The sequence below is a fragment of the Plecotus auritus genome (assembly GCF_963455305.1).
Source record: "Plecotus auritus genome assembly, chromosome: 8".
NCBI classification, from domain to species: Eukaryota; Metazoa; Chordata; class Mammalia; order Chiroptera; family Vespertilionidae; genus Plecotus; species Plecotus auritus.
Window position 1 is genome coordinate 165,068,149 of NC_137782.1, and position 21,010 is coordinate 165,089,158.

The 21,010-nt window shown below is 39.6% G+C and overlaps 1 protein-coding gene across 5 annotated transcripts in view; it reads right to left on the bottom strand.

Moving 5' to 3' along the window:
• Positions 1-21,010, bottom strand: part of NCOA1 (nuclear receptor coactivator 1) — a 175,322-nt gene that overhangs the window by 71,071 nt on the left and 83,241 nt on the right. For all 5 annotated transcript variants that reach the window (XM_080683458.1, XM_080683456.1, XM_080683460.1 and 2 more), the window contains exons 4-6: positions 9,314-9,419; positions 5,524-5,690; positions 2,215-2,312 (exon numbers count right to left, since the gene is read on the bottom strand). In XM_080683458.1, the coding sequence (XP_080539584.1) occupies positions 2,215-2,312; positions 5,524-5,690; positions 9,314-9,402 (354 nt within the window). In that variant the 5' untranslated portion in view covers positions 9,403-9,419. The remainder of the gene's footprint in view (positions 1-2,214; positions 2,313-5,523; positions 5,691-9,313; positions 9,420-21,010) is intronic.

Genomic DNA, 21,010 nt, shown 5'->3' on the forward strand with positions numbered 1-21,010 from the left:
TTTTTTTTTTTTTGCTCTCCTTGTTGATCTCTGTGGTTTCTGAAGAACGTGTGGAACTAGAATTAAAATGACATTTTCCTACAGGAACTCCAGAAACCTCAAGGCTCTCTATACCTTATATTTATTCATGATCGTAAATGACATTACATGAAGAAGATAAATTAATGAGTATTTAATGAAATGAAAGGAGACAGAAGATTCTTAGGCTAGTTTTAAACTCAGGGCACCAAGAAGGCCGGTAGAACTCTCATAGAAAAATTAGAAGATATGAAAAGACTAGTCTACTAACAGCCTGCAGAGTAGCAGAGATGAGCAGTAAACGCGAGGCTGGAGCAGGTCTCTGGGAAGGGCCTACGTGTAACCAAGTGGCGGGACAGTGACAGGGACCAAGCAGGGGGGAAGATGAGGGGTAGAAGTGGGAAATGAGCCTAAAGTACTTTTCTTTCTTTAACTTATTTTCCTCTAATAGCTTATATTAAAGTTTTTCAAACTATAGCAAAGTTGAAAGAATTTTGTAGTGAACATCTATATATTCACCACTTAGATTCTACCATTAAAATTTTTACTATATTTGTTACAACATTGTTTCTGAACTGCAGTCATGTTTAATGGCTTGTGAAAAGAATATAATAAAAAAAATCAGAGTCTGCCCTAACCGGTTTGGCTTAGTGGATAAAGCATCGGCCTGCAGACTGAAAGGTCCTAGGTTCGATTCCGGTCAAGGGCATGTACCTTGGTTGCGGGCACATCCCCAGTAGGAGGTGTGCAGGAGGCAGCTGATTGATGTTTCTCTCCCATCGATGTTTCTAACTCTCTATCCCTCTCTCTTCCTCTCTGTAAAAAGGCAATAAAATATATTAAAAAAAAAATAAAAAAATAAAAATAAAAATAAAATCAGAGTCCAGCACATGCGGTAGCTTCCTCCTCTCCCACTTACGTGTGTATGCATGCACTGGCTTAGAGAGAAGCTTCTATCCACCATCCAATGCCTTCTATATTTTACAGTTCTAAAAAATATGTGCTCATTCCCCTAATAAAAATCATTAAAACCCATAGCCTAATGTTCCAAAGTACTGTCTAACATGGAGGAGAAATAAAGAATTTAGACTTTGAGGGGAGAAGTTGCTAACACGAGAGCCAAAAATGTTGAGCAGCCTGTTAAACGTACCGAAATGGAGTATGGGAAGAGGTTAAAGCAAGAAGTATATATTTGGGTGTCATCTCTTTAGAGATGAAAGGTGAAGCAAAGAGAATACATAATATTTCTGGAACCAGAAAAGCAAGAATTGAGTTTTGACAATGTCCTCACATCAGCAGCGTTGGTAGAAGGAATTATGGTTAATGCGAAGACACAGAAATAATTAGGGCAAGAGGAAAATATGCATGAAGAAGTTAGAAAATAAAGAGACCCATACACGCTTGTTAGAAACACTTCACCAGGAAAAAGGGCCTTGAGGTAGGACAAGGAAAGAAGAATCTATTTTATGTCTGTCTATAGCTATAGCTCTACTTTATATATGTAATATAATACATGTTAAAATTAGGGCCAGAGATAGAAGAGGATACACTGTGGGGAATAAGTGTGTACATACACATACATATATTTTTAAACATTCATGTATGAGAGTGAACATTTAAGGTGATGAGCACACTTGTAAACAAAACATCTGTGTTGAGAATAGAGGGAGTAAAGATTAAACAGAAAAAGCAGGAGTGAAATTACAAAGCAGTTACGGAGTAATTCCCATTTAAAAGTTCTTTACTTTAAAAAATTTGATAGAAGGCTGTTAAAATAGTACATTCTCTTACAATGTTTCCAAAAACAATTAACAAATTTTTAGTCAGAAAGCTTTTCAGGAAAACACCTACTGCAAAAAATGAGGCGTCCCTTATTCAAAGACGAAATTCTATAGTAGACACGTAGATAGCACAAGCTAGCTAAAGAATTTTGTTTTAGTTTCCCAACTAAAAAAAGAAACTGTTTTCCATCTCACTATTTAGAATGCCTTTATGAAAATGTCTTATGATCATTATTAACGTTTAATTCTGAAATAGTAACAAAATAGTTCCCAAAATAAAGTAAATATCCAAGTTCTTTAAAACTTTACTTTGTTTTATAATTTATTAACGGGTTATCAGATACAAGCGAAGAAAAACCCCCAAACTGGCTAGAACAGAGCGTTGGATCACTTTCTGGTCAATGAGAACAGCTACCTCCAAGAGAAGAGGCCCCAAGGATTCCTTTTCTATCACTCCTTGGCTACTCGATGAGATGTCTGACTTCTGCACTTCATCGTCAGCTGCTGATTTCTCTATAATAAAGAACCAAAACGTCACACATCCAAAATGGGCTTATTTCTATAACGGCAAGTTTAAGAAGACACAGACTCACCTAATTTCAGATTCAAATAATATGCATTTAGTATCCAGGCCAGTGATTTTCGACCTTGTCATCTCATAGCACACATTAATGAATTACTAAAACCCTGCAGCACACCAAGAAATATATTCTTTGCCGATCTGACACACACAAAAAATAGGTATGATTTTGATTCATTCACACTGGATGGTTACTATTGTGTCGACTGTTGTCATTTCTTTATTTGGTAATCTAAGGGGGAAGAGGTCAGTACCCCTAACTAACAGGTATTGCATGTTTTAAAAATTTTTGTGGCACACCGGTAGAAAATCGCTGACCTAGGCACTTTCACATTTAGTCTTAATTATACTTGTTTCATAGAAGATAAAATTCACAAAGGTTAAGTAATGCGTTCCAAATAATGTAGTAACTAATTAGTGGCACTAGGAGGACTTGAATTCTGACCTACAAAGTCCAGTGTTCCAACAGTGAGAAAAATGGTATAATTCTATAGCTTTTAAAAAAGTCTACACCAAAAATGTTAAGAAATGGATAAATTGTAAAAGAATAATTATTTTCATTTTTTCTTTTCTGATCAATTGCCACTGAAGAGAAAGTGAAGATAGGATTTTTCATTTGGGGAGTCTGCATGAACAACTAACCTTTCACATTCCTGTCATGATGATCTGATTGGTATAACTGTAACTACTAGAGTGCTTTGAAATTCTTTTGTGTGATGATGTTGAAAAATCCACCCATCATATTAAAGCAGCATCATACTTAAGTAAAAGTTTCCAATCTGTCAGATGAATTAGTTCACCAAAAACCAAATATAGTATTGAGGATTGCAATTCATTTTTTTACTTTAAAAAATGAAATGTTTTAAATATTCCAAAAAATATAGAAAATGACATAGCATCCACTCACATAGTTACCATTCATTTTTCACCGATGTTAACATCATTTGCTTCAGGCCTTTCCTTTGTAAATTAACACAATGCTGCACACAGAGCGAAGCTCTGCCGCCATTCCTCCTCTTCAGTGCTGTGAGGTCACGATAATAATTTCCAAGCATGGTTTAATACTTAAACCACACATGTACGATTTCACGAACACTGTATTATTGTTTTGTGGGTGTAAAGTGCTCTCTCAGTGTGGTTTTGATTGCATTTCTCTGATGGCTATGACATTGAGCAATGTTTTTCATGTGCTTATTGGTCATCTATTTTTTTTTTTTTCTCGTGTTGCTGACTACGTAGGAGGTACCCATTTGGTCCTCTGCAGCAAGAACTCTTAACTTGGGACCCCAGAAGTTGTAAAATCCATTGGAATTATGTTTAATGATTTTTGAGAACACTCATTTTTCTGGGACAGTCTACTTCCATTAGATTCTCGGTGCCGGGGTGTGACCAAAGTGACGGGGAAGGCTTCCCAGGGAGGTGGCACTTGAGCTGCTTTTTTTAAAAAATATATTTTATTGATTTTTTACAGAGAGGAGAGGAGAGGGATAAGAGAGTTAGAAACATCAATGAGAGAGGAACATCGATCAGCTGCCTCCTGCACGCCCCCTACTGGGGATGTGCCTGCGACCAAGGTACATGCCCTTGACTGGAATCGAACCTGGGACCTTTCAGTCCGCAGGCCGACGCTCTATCCACTGAGCCAAACCGGCCAGGGCTGCTTAATGGTCATCTATATGTCTTCTTTGGATCAATGTCTATTCGCCTGTCCATTTTTAATTAGGTTATTTATTTTTATTTCGAATGTTTCATTTTATAGCATTTTGTTCTTGGTTCATGGATAAAATAGTTTTCCTTTTGTCTCTAAGGGATTGTTTGGTTTTAAGCTTTCTTCTGCTCTCTGTGTTGTCTCTGAGTTACTTTTTTCCTGTTTGTTCTCTTCTATATTATAGGCTTTCCCCAAGTATTGAGATTTTTATTCGTATTAAAGAGTGAAGAACTAAAGTGCCTGGCAGCTGTGTGAAGAGTGGGGGGGCGGGGGGGACAGGGAGCTGATATTTTTCATGTGGGGACCGTTCGCAACTGTCAGTGTTCATGTGCTGTTCCTTTGGATGCTCAATTCCCCGCAGGAACCCTCCCACCTTCAACGCAGGGGCGTGAGCCAGGCTGTCAGGGTTTGGAGTCCACTAAGCAGGGAAGGGGCCATGTGCCTCTTGGCGGCTGTCCCCTTTACAGGCTCACCATACCCATTTCTCCTGTCTGCTAAATTAGTTGTCACTAGCCATTTTCCAACTTCTAAAATCTCAGAATCGTATCATTCATTTTAAACATATTTGTTTATAGTCTTTTCACACCGCGTCTATTCATCTGAAGTTCTTTTGGGTCTAGTCCTTCTGTTGGTTACTGTATGTGTGCTCTTACTCACTGTAGGTTATTCCCTCACCTATTACATCAGTTTTTACAGTAAAATCCCTCAGCAGCACGTTTCCTTTGGGAGCCCCATGTGGCCAGGTGTGGGAGTGCTTTGCTTTTGTTTCTGGTGGCGGCCCAGGGATTTTCTGGTGTGGCGTCCCTAACAAACGTAGATAGTATATAAACCATAAAAATACATCAGGGCTTTCCCAGGATCCAGGCAGAAAGAGGCTCACTGTTCAGGTGGAAGGATTCTCCCATCATTGAGTTACTGCTTTTCAGCGCTCTGTCAGAGCCTCAGATCTCTCACCGGTATGTGTGTCCCCTGGCGCTGCGCCCTGGTACTGGGTCCCACAACCTCCCAAGACACCAGTTTCCAATACGCCACTTTCTTATGACAAGAAGGCTCTCAGATTTACTTTCTAAAATAAAGAGAATCTAAACAAAAATGTTTAATAAAATTACGAAGGTCAATGCAATTTCTTAATAATAAAATCACATATTGTCAGTGTCTTTAATAACGAAGCCATGTTTTGTGTTTTTTGGTGTTAATCCTCACCTAAGGATATTTTTCCCATTGCTTTTTAGAGAGAGTGGAAGGGAAAGGGAGAGAGAGAGAAACATCGATGTGAGAGAGACACGTCAGTTATTTGCTTCTCACAGGCAGCCAAGAATCGAACCTGAAACCCAGGTATGTTGCCTTGACCAGGAATTGAAACCGAGACCCCTCGGTTGCAGGCTGATGCTCTAACCACTTAACAACATCAGCCAGGACCATGGGTTGTTTTTTACCTTGTTCCATTCTCTTCATTAGCTGTATTTGATCGACTGTCTTCTTCAAAATCTTGCATTTGTCTGGTTTTACACTCAAGCTGTCAATGTCACTGATGTTTGCAGACAATAACTCCGCTAGCTCTTCTAAGTATTTATTTTCTTGCTCCCTGCGCCTCTTTTCCGTGCTGTTACACAAAGAAAATCCAGTAAGTGTACATTTCTACCACTATATTTCCTTCCCTGACTGAGTACTTAATGCTTACACACTTAGAGAGATTCCTATTTTTATACAGAATATAAAACCAGATTCAGAAAATAATTTAAATTCACATCTAAAAAACGGATACCACAAACTACCAAAACAGAAACCAATTCTGGCTAAAATACATAAAGAGAATGACTGCTGTCACAGATGAATTTCCTCAGCGATGTATATTCATTGACTATTTCAATAACAATGAATACAGATATTAAAAGGAAGCAAACAGTATGTATACTACCTGCATTTGGAATTATTTTACCTTCTAAATAACACCTTGAGATAGAAAATCTGAATTTTCAAATAAATTTGTAATAAGTTAAGCAGGGTAGACTATAAAGAGTTCAAATAAGTTATAATTAACTCTTGGTTCTTATAATGAATACACTACAGTTGGTCCTCATCAAAAAGAAGAAAGTATCCATCTAAGAAGTAAAATAAAAAAGATAATAAATCAATGATTGGAAACTAAGGCATAGAGAACAATGTCTTTAGTATACAACTTTGTTTTAAAAATAGATTCAATTTTAAAAAATTAAAAATACCATCTACTTATAAGGTCTTATAAATATAATAAATACCATCTACTTATAAGGTCTTATAAATATAATAAACTCAAATTATCTTAAAGCAAAATAATGAGAACAAAAGATAACGGTGGAAACAGCCAGCACTTCACATTCACTCTAATGTACTGAATGACTATCGCTCATTTTTGTTTTCTAGTCTTTACCCCTGGCTTACTTAGCCAAGTCATCAGGCAACTTGCTTTCTGTAAGATAAAGACAATGAAGTATTACTTTGAAATGAATTTTTCTATTATCAAATTAAAAGAATGAGAAAGAATGGTCATAAGTAGCTCTTTGTTTTATAAGCAGCAGTCAAAATCATTTGGCTGCATATAAAAATGATAGAAAAAAAAAGGTGAAAAAAGGGAAAGAGCAGTTGTTAAAAAGCTCATAATTGGCAACAATTAAAATACCATTTATTTTAATGTTAAAAGGACTAAAAGATGATAGCATTTACATAACAATTTAGTAAGTCAGAAAGAACCAAGTCAAATCATCAAATGTATTTACTTACGTAAAACAAAATACCACTAAATGGTACATATCTCAAAACAAAAACAAATTTTAAAACAATAACAATCACACATCCTGTCATTGTCTTTTTTATCTTAACATTATTAAGGAATTAGTCCCATTTTATTTAGTAAAACTCTTACAACTTCCACTGTTAGTACTTGCAGCAAGATTTTGACAAGTTTCACACCAAGGCATTGAAAAGTAGGCATGAAAAAAATGAATAACCTACATTTTGATATATACAGGCTTTAGAGAACTCCAGCTGAGCAACCTGATAGTGTTTTGAAGCACATCTGCTTTTTATGTTAAACTAATTAATATTAGACTTATTATATTCAGTCTATAGTCTGAACTGATCTGTTTAAATCTATGGGTCTACATTTCAACACAAGTAAATTGGATTCACTTGGTGAGGCTACCAAATCTGTTTTTTACTTTAAATTTTGTGTACAACTGAAGTGCTTGAAACTACTGTAGCGTGAAAAGAAAAAGAAAATCGATAGAATGGGCACAGTAGGCAGACAGAGAGGTGACAGAGGAAGCAAGAAGCTAAAAGTAATGAAATAATGAAGTGCCTATAAAATAACCTGAAAATGAGACTAGGAAAATCACCACAAAATGAAGTAGCTAATAAGCGAGGATAGAAAACGAGAGTAGATATATTAAAATAAAGTCAAAATTGAAGGAGGGGTGGAGATGACAAAAAATTCTACCTTAATGGAAAAGAAGGCTTTCTTTATTACTTTGGGCCACCTACATTTCTCCTCTCACTAACCCACTTCATTTCCATTTATATTGCATAGATGCTAGTTAATGCTACTGTGAGTTAACTTCTCGTGTATCTTTTTTTTCTTCAACTTACTAGTTTTTTCAACAAATGCTCCTATACTCATTATGTGAAAGATAATCATGTACTATATCCAGGAGTAAGTTAGACTTAGCCCCCAATTAGCCAGAAAACAGAAAAGGAGACAGGCCATTATCATACTATGTTGACAAGACTGTAATACTAGAGAAGGGCATACAGATGGCTCCTAGACCTAGGAATGAGATGTCTAAACCTAGTGGTAGGGAAAGACTGGTTTCCTGAAAGAAAAAAACCCAGCTCTTTCAAAGGCATAAAGTGAGAGCGAAAATATCAAGTCAAAGGACCTATAATACTTCAACATGGCTGAACTACAGATATAAGAACCCAAAAGGGCAAGAGATGAGGTCCTGGCCAGACCACAGGGCTCTTTCGTGCCGTGATAAAAGGCATGATACATTACTTAAAAGTACAAGTTCAAACTTCCTCTGTCATTTACTAGCTATGTAACCCTGGACATGTCCCTTAATTTAATTTCTCTAAGCTTCAGTTTCCTTATCTGTAAAACAGGAATAATGACATCACCGCCTAGGGTTTTGTGAGGATTAAGACGATGGCATATATAAAATACTGGGCAGAGTTCCCGGCATATACTATTAGCTCAGTCAATGTTATCTGTTATCACTCTGATTATGGTTATTTTTTTCAGGGCCAGGGGAAGCCCAGAAGGGTTTAAGAATGAGTAGCATGACCAGATTGGCAAGCTTCTTGAAGACAGAAAACATGTCTCACACTTCACTTACATCTTTATAACACCACCCACATGGTGCCCGTTGAAAAGCAGGCATTTAATAAACACTTGTTGAGTTGAATTGGAAATATTGAACAAGCAGAAGGCATAGCTACCCACCATTTTAAGATGAGCACTTTAATCCTCATTCTCTTAGAATAGTTAAAGAATGGAGAAGAGGTAACAGGAAGGAGACACAAGACATCTCACCCCAACAAACAATTACTGAGAATCTCTCCTGTCCAGGGTGACTATACACAGGGCTGGCAATACCTGAGGTCTAACATATGCTCTTTATGATTTACTATTTATAAGCTATACATTGTGTTAGGAACTAGGGATAAAATGGTGAGTAAATTCAGATAAGTGGTAGGGAAAGACTGGTTTCCTGAAAAGAAAAACCCCAGCTCTTTCAAAGGTATAAAGTGAGAGTGAAAATATCAAGTCAAAGGACCCATAAGGAGTTCAAATGGCAGCTTAGTTTGCAGTGGAAAAGCCAGGGATTCATGAAATAATCACACACACTAGTAAAATCCGAAATTATGGATCAAAGCTATAAAAATATGTGAGACAGATACAGGAATGGCAGACATTTGACGTAATAGTTAAGGAAGAAAGAGGAGGTTTCCTTTAAGGAAGTAATGACTAAGCTGGCATCGTAGAATGTCTATGAGATGACTAAAGGAAATGTAGAGGGAGCAAGCTGGACTGAGGGAGTAGCATTATAAGGGAGCTGAGGAAGGAAGAGAACCTGGTAAGTATGAAGGACTCAAAGAAGGCCAGTAAACTTGGAGTAGATGAAACAAAAGCTTTAAAGTGGCAATGAAAATGATAAAGCCAGAAACAGACCAAGAAAAGAGTGTTCCTACCTTGATGCCAGTGTGTCACATGGCGATCCTTTTCTCTTATGTGAGTCTGGGTTAGCAGGGTCGGATGAACTGTCCCCGAGGCCACTCATGTTGAAAAACTTCACACCTAAAAAGAAAGGACAACAATAAGAAATCTGTCCTAATGAACTTGCCAACCACAGGGGAGGAGGGAGCTCCCGTATGTTAGAAAATATCTAGCCCTGGCCGGTTTGGCTCAGGGGATAGAGCGTCGGCCTGCAGACTCAAGGGTCCCAGGTTCGTTGGTTGCGGGCACATCCCCAGTAGGGAGTGTGCAGGAGGCAGCTGATCGATGTTTCTCTCTCATTGATGTTTCTAACTCTCTCTCCCTCTCCCTTCCTCTCTGTAAAAAATCAATAAAATTTATTTTTTTAAGAAAGAAAATATCTAAACATTGTAGTCATTGTAATCAATGAATAGATTAATACAGCCAACATAAAGACATCTATTCAAAATCAGAGTAGTCACCAGCTATTTAGTGTTTCTACATTTTTTTTCCTGTGTCTGTAAAAGAAAATTAATAACCCTTTTGTGAAATCATAGAGATTAGGATAAAAATATTGTTAGAATAAAAGAGATACTAGATTTTTTAACACTTATATGTAACTGTGAAAACTGAAAGTATAAGTGAGAGTCAGAGAAATCATTTTTATATTTTATTTTATTTTATTATTATTTTTTAAAATATATTTTATTGATTTTTTACAGAGAGAGAAAGGGAGAGGGATAGAGAGTTAGAAACATCGATGAGAGAGAAACATTGATCAGCTGCCTCCTGCACACCCCCTACTGGGGACATGCCCGCAACCAAGGTACATGCCCTTGACCGGAATCGAACCTGGGACCTTTCAGTCTGCAGGCCAACGCTCTATCCACTGAGCCAAACCGGTTTCGGCTATTTTTATATTTTATTTTTAACTTTAAAAGTATTTTTGATTTCAGAGAGGAAGGGAGAGGGAGAGAGAAATAGAAAAATCAATGATGAGAGAGAGTCATTGCCTCTTGCATGCCCCACACTGGGGACTGAGCCTGCAACCTGGGCATGTGCCCTGACCAGGATTCAAACCCTGACCTCCTGGTTCATAGGCTGATGCTCAACCACTAAGCCATGATGGCTGGGCTGAAATCAATAAAAACATATTTTTAAAAAAATGTTGAAAGACCCAACATGGTTTTATTAGCATCCATTCTGAAACCCCAACATTAAACAATATCCAGCTAAGTAACACATTACTGTAATTAAGACTGCTACCTTCCTTTCTGATTAAGATCCATAGAAAGCCCTGACCAGTTTGGCTCAGTGGACAGAGGGTTGGCCCAAGGACCGAAGGATCAAGGGTTCAATTCCCAGTAAAGGGCATGTACCTCTCTCTCTCCCTCCCTCCCTCCTTTCTACTCTTTCTCTAAAGATCAATGGGAAAAATATTCTCAGGTGAAGATTAAAAAGAAAAGATCCATAGAAATATAAATGAGGTTAACCAAATATCAAAAAGCAAAGAAGCCACTTAATTTGATTTTCACACAGAAATAAAATGTAAATATTTTAAAATGTATTAATACAAAAAATTAAATTATGCAATCCTAATATATAAATAGCCAGGGGCCGTCACGACCGAAACAACTGGACAGATGACCGAACAGCAGGCTGTGTGGGGCAACAAGGCCGGCAGGGGAGTTAGTGAGGGACAACCAAACGACTGAACAGCAGACTGTGTGGGGTGACCAGGCCGGCAATGGGGTTAGTGAGGGACGACCAGGCCAGTAGGGGGGGGCAGTTAGGGGCCATCAGGCCGGCAGGCTGAGGCAGTTAGGGATGATCAGGCTGGCGGGGGGGGGGGCAGTTAGGGGCGATCATGCAGGCAGGCAGGTGAGCAGTTAGGAGCCAGTAGTTCCGGATTGTGAGAGGGATGTCCGACTGCGGTTTAGGCACGATCCCCGGATTGGGCCTAAACCAGCAGTCAGACATCCCCTGAGGGGTCCCGGATTGGAGAGGGTGCAGGCTGGGCTGAGGGGACCCTCCCCCATGCGTGAATTTCATGCACTGGGCATCTAGCAAATATATAAAAATGAAAAAGCGTCAACTCTAAACTTTTCAACAAAAGTAGAAATAAAACAGTGAAGAAAATCTGGAAATTTACTCATCTGGAATTCTACTGGCTCTGAAAATACTCCTGGAAATGTATTTCTTACTACAGTGTGCTATAAAGTACAATTCTCTTCTTTCTCTTCTCTTCTAGATTGCAAACTCAAAGCCAATTACTTGATCTTTTTACTGTATATCCAATATCTAACATAATGCCTAAAAGATACAGATGCTAAGATGGACGATGAATTACAAGTGATTAAGTTATGTCACTAATACAACATTTAAAACTTTTAAAGGATATTTAAGATTTCTTTTTTATGGTTAAATCTTTTCTGGAATCTTTCATAATGCTCTGTAAATTCTTCTGACAATTGAAATCCTTGTTCCCCTGTTTCCAATGGGGGAAAAAAATACACCATACCCTGACCTTCCTGGTTTAGAAATTAGAGAACATCTCTTCTAATTTTGAAAAAGTAAATAACTACTATTTTGCAGAAACTGCCTACTATATTTCATAGTACTATGGAGACACAAAGACCTGTTACAGGTATACAACTGTAAACATAAATAATATAATCTCATACACTGGATAATTTTGAGCAACAAATAAATCTGGATTTAAAAGGAGATTCTTGCCCTAGCCAGCTTGGCTCAGTGGATAGAGTGTCAGCCTGTGGACTGAAGAGTCACAGGTTCGATTCTGGCCAAGGGCACATGCCTGGGTTGCGGGCTCAATCCCCAGTAGGGGGTGTGCAGGAGGCAGTTGATCAATGATTCTCTCTCATCATTGATGTTTCTATCTCTCTCCTTCTCTCTTCCTCTCTGAAATCAATAAAGAAATATATAAAAAAATAAAATAAAATAAAGGAGATTCCCCATACTGATCTACCCTCAGACTACTGGCTATTGATATTTGTAAATTTATCTAAGATTCTGGGACTCAGGAGACGTCAGACAACAATTCAAGAGCAGCCAGACAGGCTGGCCTACCAAAATAAGAGCCAATAGTAAGAAGCTGGGAGAGAGCCACCAACAATTTGCTGATGATTCTGGTATGAACGGCTTTCTATTTACAAAACAACAAACAGATAGTGGAATACAAAACCTCTGATGAGTGGAATCTATTATAGCTGTTCTTTTTGTGGAATGGTTTTATATTTGGCAGTTAGGGTACTTAAATAAGGTTCATTAAGAAATGTTGGTTTCAGGAAACCAATTTGCATATCACCTTTTAAAAAGAGGTAAGGTTTCTAAGTAAAAGTACCCTGTTGATTTAAAAAGACTTGCTAAATTATACCCAATCTCATGCAATCTCTAGAGAGCAGTTTTAGGAACTAGAAACCACATCTATCTCGGTTCAAATGGACCAGACTAAACCAAATAGGGGAGGCTGAAGAAATAGGTCAGTGCTTTGTATTTCAGTTGATTTATACGTTTTCACATAAGAGATTTGTTACTCATCTCCCAGATTTAGCTGACAACAGCATAATTTGAAAAATAAGTAACAGTTAATAAACAACTCTAATAATAGGTCATTTTGACAGCTGAATTTTTTAAAAAAAGAAAATGTTTCTCAAGGGTCCAGTGGCACAATGGATAACACGGACTATGGATGAGAAATTTTTCTCAAACAAGAGTCTTCAGACACCTGCAATTCTCTGAAAGAAGTTTTCAATTTTCTCTTTTCATTTAAATGACAACTGAAATCTTTCTCAAGAAAGGATGAGGATTTCAACAATTTTATTGTCCTTTTTTATGGTTAAATTTCCATTGTTTGATATACCACATCTTGTTTTTGTAATCATCAGTTGATGGTCATTTAAGTTTTTCCATGAGGGAGCCATTTATCAATAATACCGTTGTAAACACTTAAATGCAAATTTTTTGTGTGAACATGTTTTCAGTTCTCTTAAGTATATACCTAGGAGTGGAACTACTAGGTCATACTGTAACTCTCTTAACTTTTTGAGGAACTGCCAAACTGTCTCCATAATGGTTGTACCATCTTAAATTCTCACCAGCAATGTACAAGCATTCCAATTTCTCCACCTTCTCACCAAAAGTTACTTTCAGTTTTGCAATTTTATTTTTATTACTAGAGGCCCAGTGCACAAAATTTGTGCATGAGGGTGTGTGTCCCTCAGCCCAGCCTGCACCCTCTCCAATCTGGGACCCCTCGAGGGATGTTTGACTGCCCGTTTAGGCCTGATCCCGGTAGGTTCGGGCCTAAACGGGCAGTCGGACATTCCTCTCACAATCCAGGATTGCTGGCTCCCAACTGCTCACCTGCCTGCCTTCCTGATTGCCCCTAACCACTTCTGCCTGCCAGCCTCATCACCCCCTAACCACTCCCCTGCCAACCTTATTGATGCCTAACTGCTCCCTTGTTGGCCTGGTCACCCCAAACTGCCCTCCCCTGCAGGCCTGGTCACCACTAACTGCCCTCCCCTGCAGGCCTGGTCCCCTCCAACTGCTCTCCCATGCAGGCCTGGGTCCCCCCCCAACTGCCCTTCCCTGCAGGCCCGGTCACCCCCAACTTCCCTCCTCTGCTGGCCTGGTCATTCCTAACTGCCCTCCCCTGCAAGCTTGATCGCCCACAACTGCCCTCCCTTGCAGGCCTGGTCCCTCCCAACTGCCCTCCCCTGCTGGCTATCTTGTGGTGGCCATCTTGTGTCCACATGGGGGCAGGATCTTTGACCACATAGGTGCAGCCATCTTGTGTGTTGGAGTGATGGTCAATTTGCATATTACTCTTTTATTAGATAGGATAGAGGCCTGGTGCATGGGTGGGGGCCAGCTGGTTTGCCCTGAAGGGTGTCCCAGATCAGGGTGGGGGTTCCCTTGGGGCGTGGGGCAATCTGGGCAAGGGGCCTGTGGTGGTTTTCAGGCCAGCCATGCCCCCCGGCTACCCAAGTGGAGGCCATAGTATCTCGGATTTATTTATCTTCTATAATTGAAACTTTGTAGCCTTGAGCGGAGCCAAGCATCCTGCTTGCTCCATGGCCACAGCCATTTTTTTTTTAATATATTTTATTGATATTTTACAGAGAGGAAGGGAGAGGGAGAGAGAGCTAGAAACATCGATGAGAGAGAAACATCGATCAGCTGCCTCCTGCACACCTCCCACTGGGGATGTGCCCGCAACCAAGGTACATGCCCTTGACTGGAATCGAACCCGGGACCTCTCAGTCCGCAGGCTGACGCTCTATCCACTGAGCCAAACCGGTTTTGGCAACACAGCAATTTTTGTTGGGATTTATTTATCTTCTATAATTGAAACTTTGTAGCCTTGAGTGCAGCCAAGCCTCCTGCTAGCTCTGTGGCCGCAGCCATTTTTGTTGGGATTTATTTATCTTCTATAATTGAAACTTTGTAGCCTTGAGTGGAGTCTAGGGCCAGCCAGGGTGTGCAGAAAGCTTCACTTCCTCCATCGTCGAGGGCAACTCAAGCCTCCTGCTCTCTCCAGCTCCGAGGCTGCTGCCATTTTTGTTGGGATTTATTTGTCTTCTATAATTGAAACTTTGTAGCCTTGAGTGGAGTCTTGGGCCGGCCAGGGTGTGCGGAAAGCTTGTCTTCCTCCATTGCTGGGGAAACCCAGCCTCCTGCTCTCTCCGTGGCCGCAACCATCTTGGTTGGGTTAATTTGCATACTAGCTCCCGATTGGATGGTGGGCGTGGCTTGTGGGTGTAGCAGAGGTACAGTCAATTTGTATATTACTCTTTTATTAGATAGGATACCTATCCTAGTGGGTGTGAAATGTTATCTTTACACTTCCCTAATCACTAATGACATTGGTCACTTGCATATCTTCTTTGGAGAAATATTTATTTAAGTCCTTTGCCTATTTTTTTTTTTAATTGGGTTATTTGACTTTTTATTGTTGAGTCATAAAAGTTTTTTAGATTTGGGTGCTAAACCTCTATTAGATATATGATTTGCAAGTATTTACTTTCATTCTGTGGTTTATCTTTTCACTTTCTTTACAGTGTCTTTTGATAAATAAAAGTTTTTAACTTTGATGAACTCCAACATCTTCCAACTTTTCTTCTTTGTTTAATCAGTACAATGCCTGGACTTCCTTAAAGACATTTTCTATTAATTGCTATTTTTCCATGATTTTGGTTTCCTTGCATGCCTCCTAATTTCATGTTAAAACAGATATTTTTGGGCTAATAACTGAACAAGGATTTCCTTAAACATTTGGAAACAAAAATTCTCTCAGAATCCACAAAGCACGGGACTAAAATTCAGATGGTGGCTATCCCTACCCTCTGTCCCCATAAGCTTCTGCCATTATCTCAACCATTATGGTCAAAAATAGAAAGCAAAGGCAAAGAAATTGATTTAAAGCAATGAATTCTTAAAAAATGAAGGCATCATTTTATTTATTTCATCTATTTTATAAAATATCAAATTTTTCTTAGTGTTTTCTATAAAAGGAAATCCTGTGCGAAGTCTTTTAAATTTATTATGCTAATAAAAAAATTATGAAGGATTGGATAACTTAACATCTAAAAGTATGTAATGTGTAAAACAATGTATTTAATAAATTTACGTTTATTATTAAAACTTATTCTACAGATGAAGAAATAAGCTTTCTTATATGATTTGGCTCAATGGATAGCGTGTTGCCTGCGGACAAGGGTTCAATCCCCAGTAGAGGGCGTGCAGGGGGCGGCCAATCAATGAGTCTCTCTCATCACTGATATTTCTATTTCTCTCTCTCCCTCTCCCTTCCTCTCTGAAATCAATAAAAACATATTTTTAAAAAAAGGAAGTAAGCTTTTTTCTATGCACTAATTTTTTTCTAAATGGAAAGAGAATAAGTTTGGAAACTCTAAAAGTTTATTTTTGGTTTCCTATTAAATATATAGGATGAAGAAAAAATAATATCAAATTTTTAAAGTTAACATTTTAAGTTCCTCACATTAATTTTATTTAAAAGATAACTTTTTAAAGATTAAAACATATTCATTTGCCTTGGTAAAATCCTCCTACTGGTATTAATTTGTTACTGTGGAAAAATAGAATACAACATACATATTTGTGCAGCTATCTTATTAAAACAAACATACCTTCAATGTTTTCTTATACATCTATGAATCTCATTAAATGATTACAGTTCTCTTAAATAAGGTTGGGTAATTATACATACAGTAGTGGCCTGGTGCACAGATCCGTGCACACTGAGAGGAAATTAATTAGAAGGAATATTTTAATATCGCGATTCACCCTTTCTCTATAACAGAAGTGTTAACCAAATTCACGGTCGACAATGACAGATTGAAACACATGCGTGCGATTGGCGTCAGTGAGAGCTTTACATGTATCGTGCATACATGTCAACTTAGCCTTTTATACATATAGAATGAACTTGCTTAATTAGACCTGCTTTCTGATGTAGCTAAACTTTTTCCAGCCCAGTGAAGCACCCCAACTTCTCTTTCAGATAACTGTCAGCAAGACAGCAGTAAATATCACCATGGAGATTATAATTGTAGATCACACAAGGTGAAATATTTAACTGGAGCAGCGTTTGACTATATTCTGCGCAGTGAGAAAACCTGACGTCATTTTCTTTTCTTTTTTTATTTTTATTTTTTAAAAAATAAATCTTTATTCAGATTATTACAATTGTTTCTCCTTTTCCCCCCCATAGCTCCCCTCCACCTGGTTCCCACCCCACCTTCTGCTCTTACCTCCCCCGCACTGTCCTCATCCATAGGTGTATGATTTTTCTCCAGTCTCTTCCTGAACCCCCAAATACCCCTTTCCCCCTGAGAATTATCAGTCCACTCCCTTTCTATGCCCTGATTCTATTATATTCACCAGATTATTCTGTTCCTCAGGTTTTTAATTCACTTGATTTTTAGGTTCACTGTTGATAGATATGTATTTGTTGTTCATAATTTTTATCTTTACTTTTTTCTTCTTCCTCTTCTTTAAGAATACCTTTCAGCATTTCATATAATACTGGTTTGGTGGTGATGAACTCCGTTAGCTTTTTCTTATCTGTGAAGCTCTTTATCTGCCCTTCAATTCTGAATGATAGCTTTGCTAGGTAGAGTAATCTTGGTTGTAGGTTCTTGCTATTCATCACTTTGAATATTTCTTGCCACTCCCATCTGGCCTGCATAGTTTCTGTTGAGAAATCAGCTGACAATCGTATGGGTGCTCCCTTGTAGGTAACTAACTGTTTTTCTCCTACTGCTTTTAATATTCTCTCTTTGTCTTTTGCTCTTGGCATTTTAATTATGATGTGTCTTGGTGTGGTCCTCTTTGGATTCCTTTTGTTTGGGGTTCTGTGCGCTTCCTGGACTTGTAAGTCTATTTCTTTCACCAGGTGGGGGAAGTTTTCAGTCATTATTTCTTCAAATAGGTTTTCAGTATCTTGCTCTCTCTCTTCTTCTGGCACCCCCATAATTCTGATGTTGGTACGCTTGAAGTTGTCCTAGAGGCTTCTTACACTATCTTCAACTTTTTGGATTCTTTTTTCTTTTTGCTTTTTCGGTTGAGTGTTTTTTGCTTCTTTGTATTTCAATTCTTTGACTTGATTCTTGTGTTCCTCTAGTCTGTTGTTGGGTCTCTGTATAATATTTTTTATTTCAGTCAGTGTATGTTTAATTTCTAGTTGGTCCTTTTTCATATCTTCGAGGGTCTCGTTATATTTATCGGCCTTTTCTAGGATATTCTTGAAAAGCCTTATAACCGTGGTTTTGAATTCTATATCCAGTCGTTTGTTTTCCTCCATTTCTTTCATTTGTGATCTGTTTCTTTGACGCCGCATTTTCACTGCTTCCCTGAGTTGGTAGGGTAGATTTGTGTGCTAGGTTTCCTCTATGGCCCAGTGGGTCGGCCTCCCCAGTTAACCTGAGGTGGATACTCTTGGTGCACCCCTTTGTGGACTGTGTGTACAGCCTTGTTGTAGTTAAGTCTTGATTGTTGTTGGTATCACTGGGAGGAATTGACCTCCAGGCCAGTTGGCTGTGAGGATCAGCTGTGTCTATGCTGGGAGAAGTTCGGTGCTGGAGACAGCCTTATAGGATTAGACTTGTCTAATTGCAATAGCCTCTGTGCTCAGCTTAAATGGTGTGGAGTCTCAGGGCAGAGCAGACAGTCTTGGCTTCCCGTCAGCCTTGCCGTTGCGCGCACGCGCGCGCCTCTAGACCTCTGCCTTCCCTGGCTCCCGAGTCTCCGCCCGAATCCAGATTCCCCCCGTAAGAGCGTGGGTCCCCAGGGGCTTGCCTGGAACTGGGGTTCAGTGCAGTCAGAACTGGGGTTCAGTGCAGTCAGGAACTTCCGGCTCCCTTCTGCTAAGGAAAGCCTGTGGCAACCTCCGCAGCCTTTGTGCGCACTGGCATGCGCGCGCCTGCAGACCTCTGCCTTCCCCGGCTCCCGAGTCTCCGCCCGAGAGTCCAGATTCCCCCCCGTAAGAGCGTGGGTCCCCAGGGGCTCGCCTGGAACTGGGGTTCAGTGCAGTCAGAATTGGGGTTCACTGTAGTCAGGAGCTTCGGACTCCCTTCTGCTAGGGAAAGCCTGTGGCAACCTCCGCAGCCTTTGTGCACACTGGCGCGCGCGCCTCCAGACCCCTGCCCGCCGGGGCTCCCCCGGGTCTCCGAGTCTCCGGGTGCCTTTCTCTCTACCTGACAGTCCAGACTCCCACTGTATGAGCCTGGGTCCATGGGGTTTCGCCCGGGACTGGGGTTCAGTGCAGTCAGAACTGGGGTTCAGTGTGGTCGGGGGCTTCCTTCCCCCTCCCGCCAGAGAAAGTCAGCCAGGCTCTCAGCCGCCCTTCCTCTCTGCGCGCACAAAGACCCTTTGCCATACCTCCAATTCTCTGTGAGCTTTTCTCTATCCTTCTAGTTGTAGAATTTCCACTCAGCCAACTTTCCTGTGGTTCTGGATGGTGTTCGTTCTGTCTTTTAGTTGTAGTTTTGAAATTGTTGTGCGAGGCAGCAGTTTAGGTGCTTACCTATGCCACCATCTTGGTTTCTCCCCTTCTTTTCTTTTTTTTAAATATATTTTTATTAATTTCAGAGAGGAAGGGAGAGGGAGAGAGAGAAACATCAATGATGAGCAAGAATCATTGATTGGCTGCCTCCTGCACGCCCCTATGGGGGATTGAGCCTGCAACCCCAGGCATGTGTCCTTGACTGAAATTGAACCTGGGACCCTTTGGTCCACAGGCCAATGCTCTATCCACTGAGCCAAACCAGCTAGGGCTGAAGTCATTTTCAAGGTCCACCATTTCTTATTTTGTTTTAGTCGGGTCAAGTTTCTAAGCTTTCTAAATCTCCATTTTCCAGCTAATAAAAAGAAAATAGGATTCCACCAAGTCTCCTATCTACCTACTTCAGGACTTCTGTGAGCATCAAATGAAATGAGGCACAGGAAAACGCTTCACAGACATTTGGTTAAAGTGTAAAATGTTTCCACCTGGCTATAAAGCAAGTTGTGTTCCTGGGCTGAAGAAACTCCAAAGGAGGCTAGTTGCTAGGAGATGAAGCTGAGCGTTGCTATGTGACATCACTACGCGGTACCCACAGCGACCATTTCCGGGCTGGGCTGTGGGCCGCATTTTGCACCATGGGGTCTTGTGGGCTGTCGCTCCAGGGTGGGGCGGGGCCTGTATCTCACTTCAGGGAAGCCGAGTGTTGCTTTGTGGATGCCAGGTCTGCGGTGCCGTTTCTCAGTAAATGGCCAGCACATACCATGGCAGCTCCTGTGTTAAGTGTCCGCCCCCTGGTGGTCAGTGCGCATCACAGCGACCAGTCAGAGGGTTGAACACTTAGCATATTAGTCTTATATATATATAGATTGCACATGTCTTCAAAAAATCAATTCTAGATTGTTATAACTTGTGAAAAAGATGTTGGAATTTATTAGTAAGAAAAAAATTAAAGATATTCTTCCTGACTACAGCTGTCTTTACCTGTGTAAAGAATGAAATAAATATTTGATATTGACTAGCATGCGCACAGGAGAACATAGTCTAGCAAAAAAAGAAACAGCCTTAAAAAAGAAAATGATGATCCTTCAGAAAAATTTCAATGTCTGTCTCTTTCTACTAACTCTACCCACTTTCACAGATTTAGTTAGTAATGAGCAGAAAAACAGTTAGAGCTGGGGAGAATGAAGCTCAACTTTACACACAGATTATCCGAAACCAAATAACCACATCTGTCATATAAAATTACTGCAATATCTAAAATAATTAAGCCCCTGATTAGTTGTTTAATTTCCCTCAAACATTTCAGAAACTCCTTTCAAAATACAGTATGGTTAGATATACACCTATAAACCGACAAAAGAAAAATAAGTACACTGAAATTTGATCTTTAATGTTATAAGCTAGCAAAAGTACCAAAGTAATAGAGCTACATGGGTCAAAATAATTTGCCCAAACAATGTAATTGTATTTTGAGGGCACTAGAAAATTATCAAGTCAGGTAAATTTCCAGATAATTTCAGGGTCCTTGACCCCAAGTGAAAAGGGCATGAATAAAATTACAATACAAATCTATAATAATAAAAGCGTAATATGCAAATTGACCAAACGGCTGAACAGTGGAATGACCGTCTGGACGGCCACA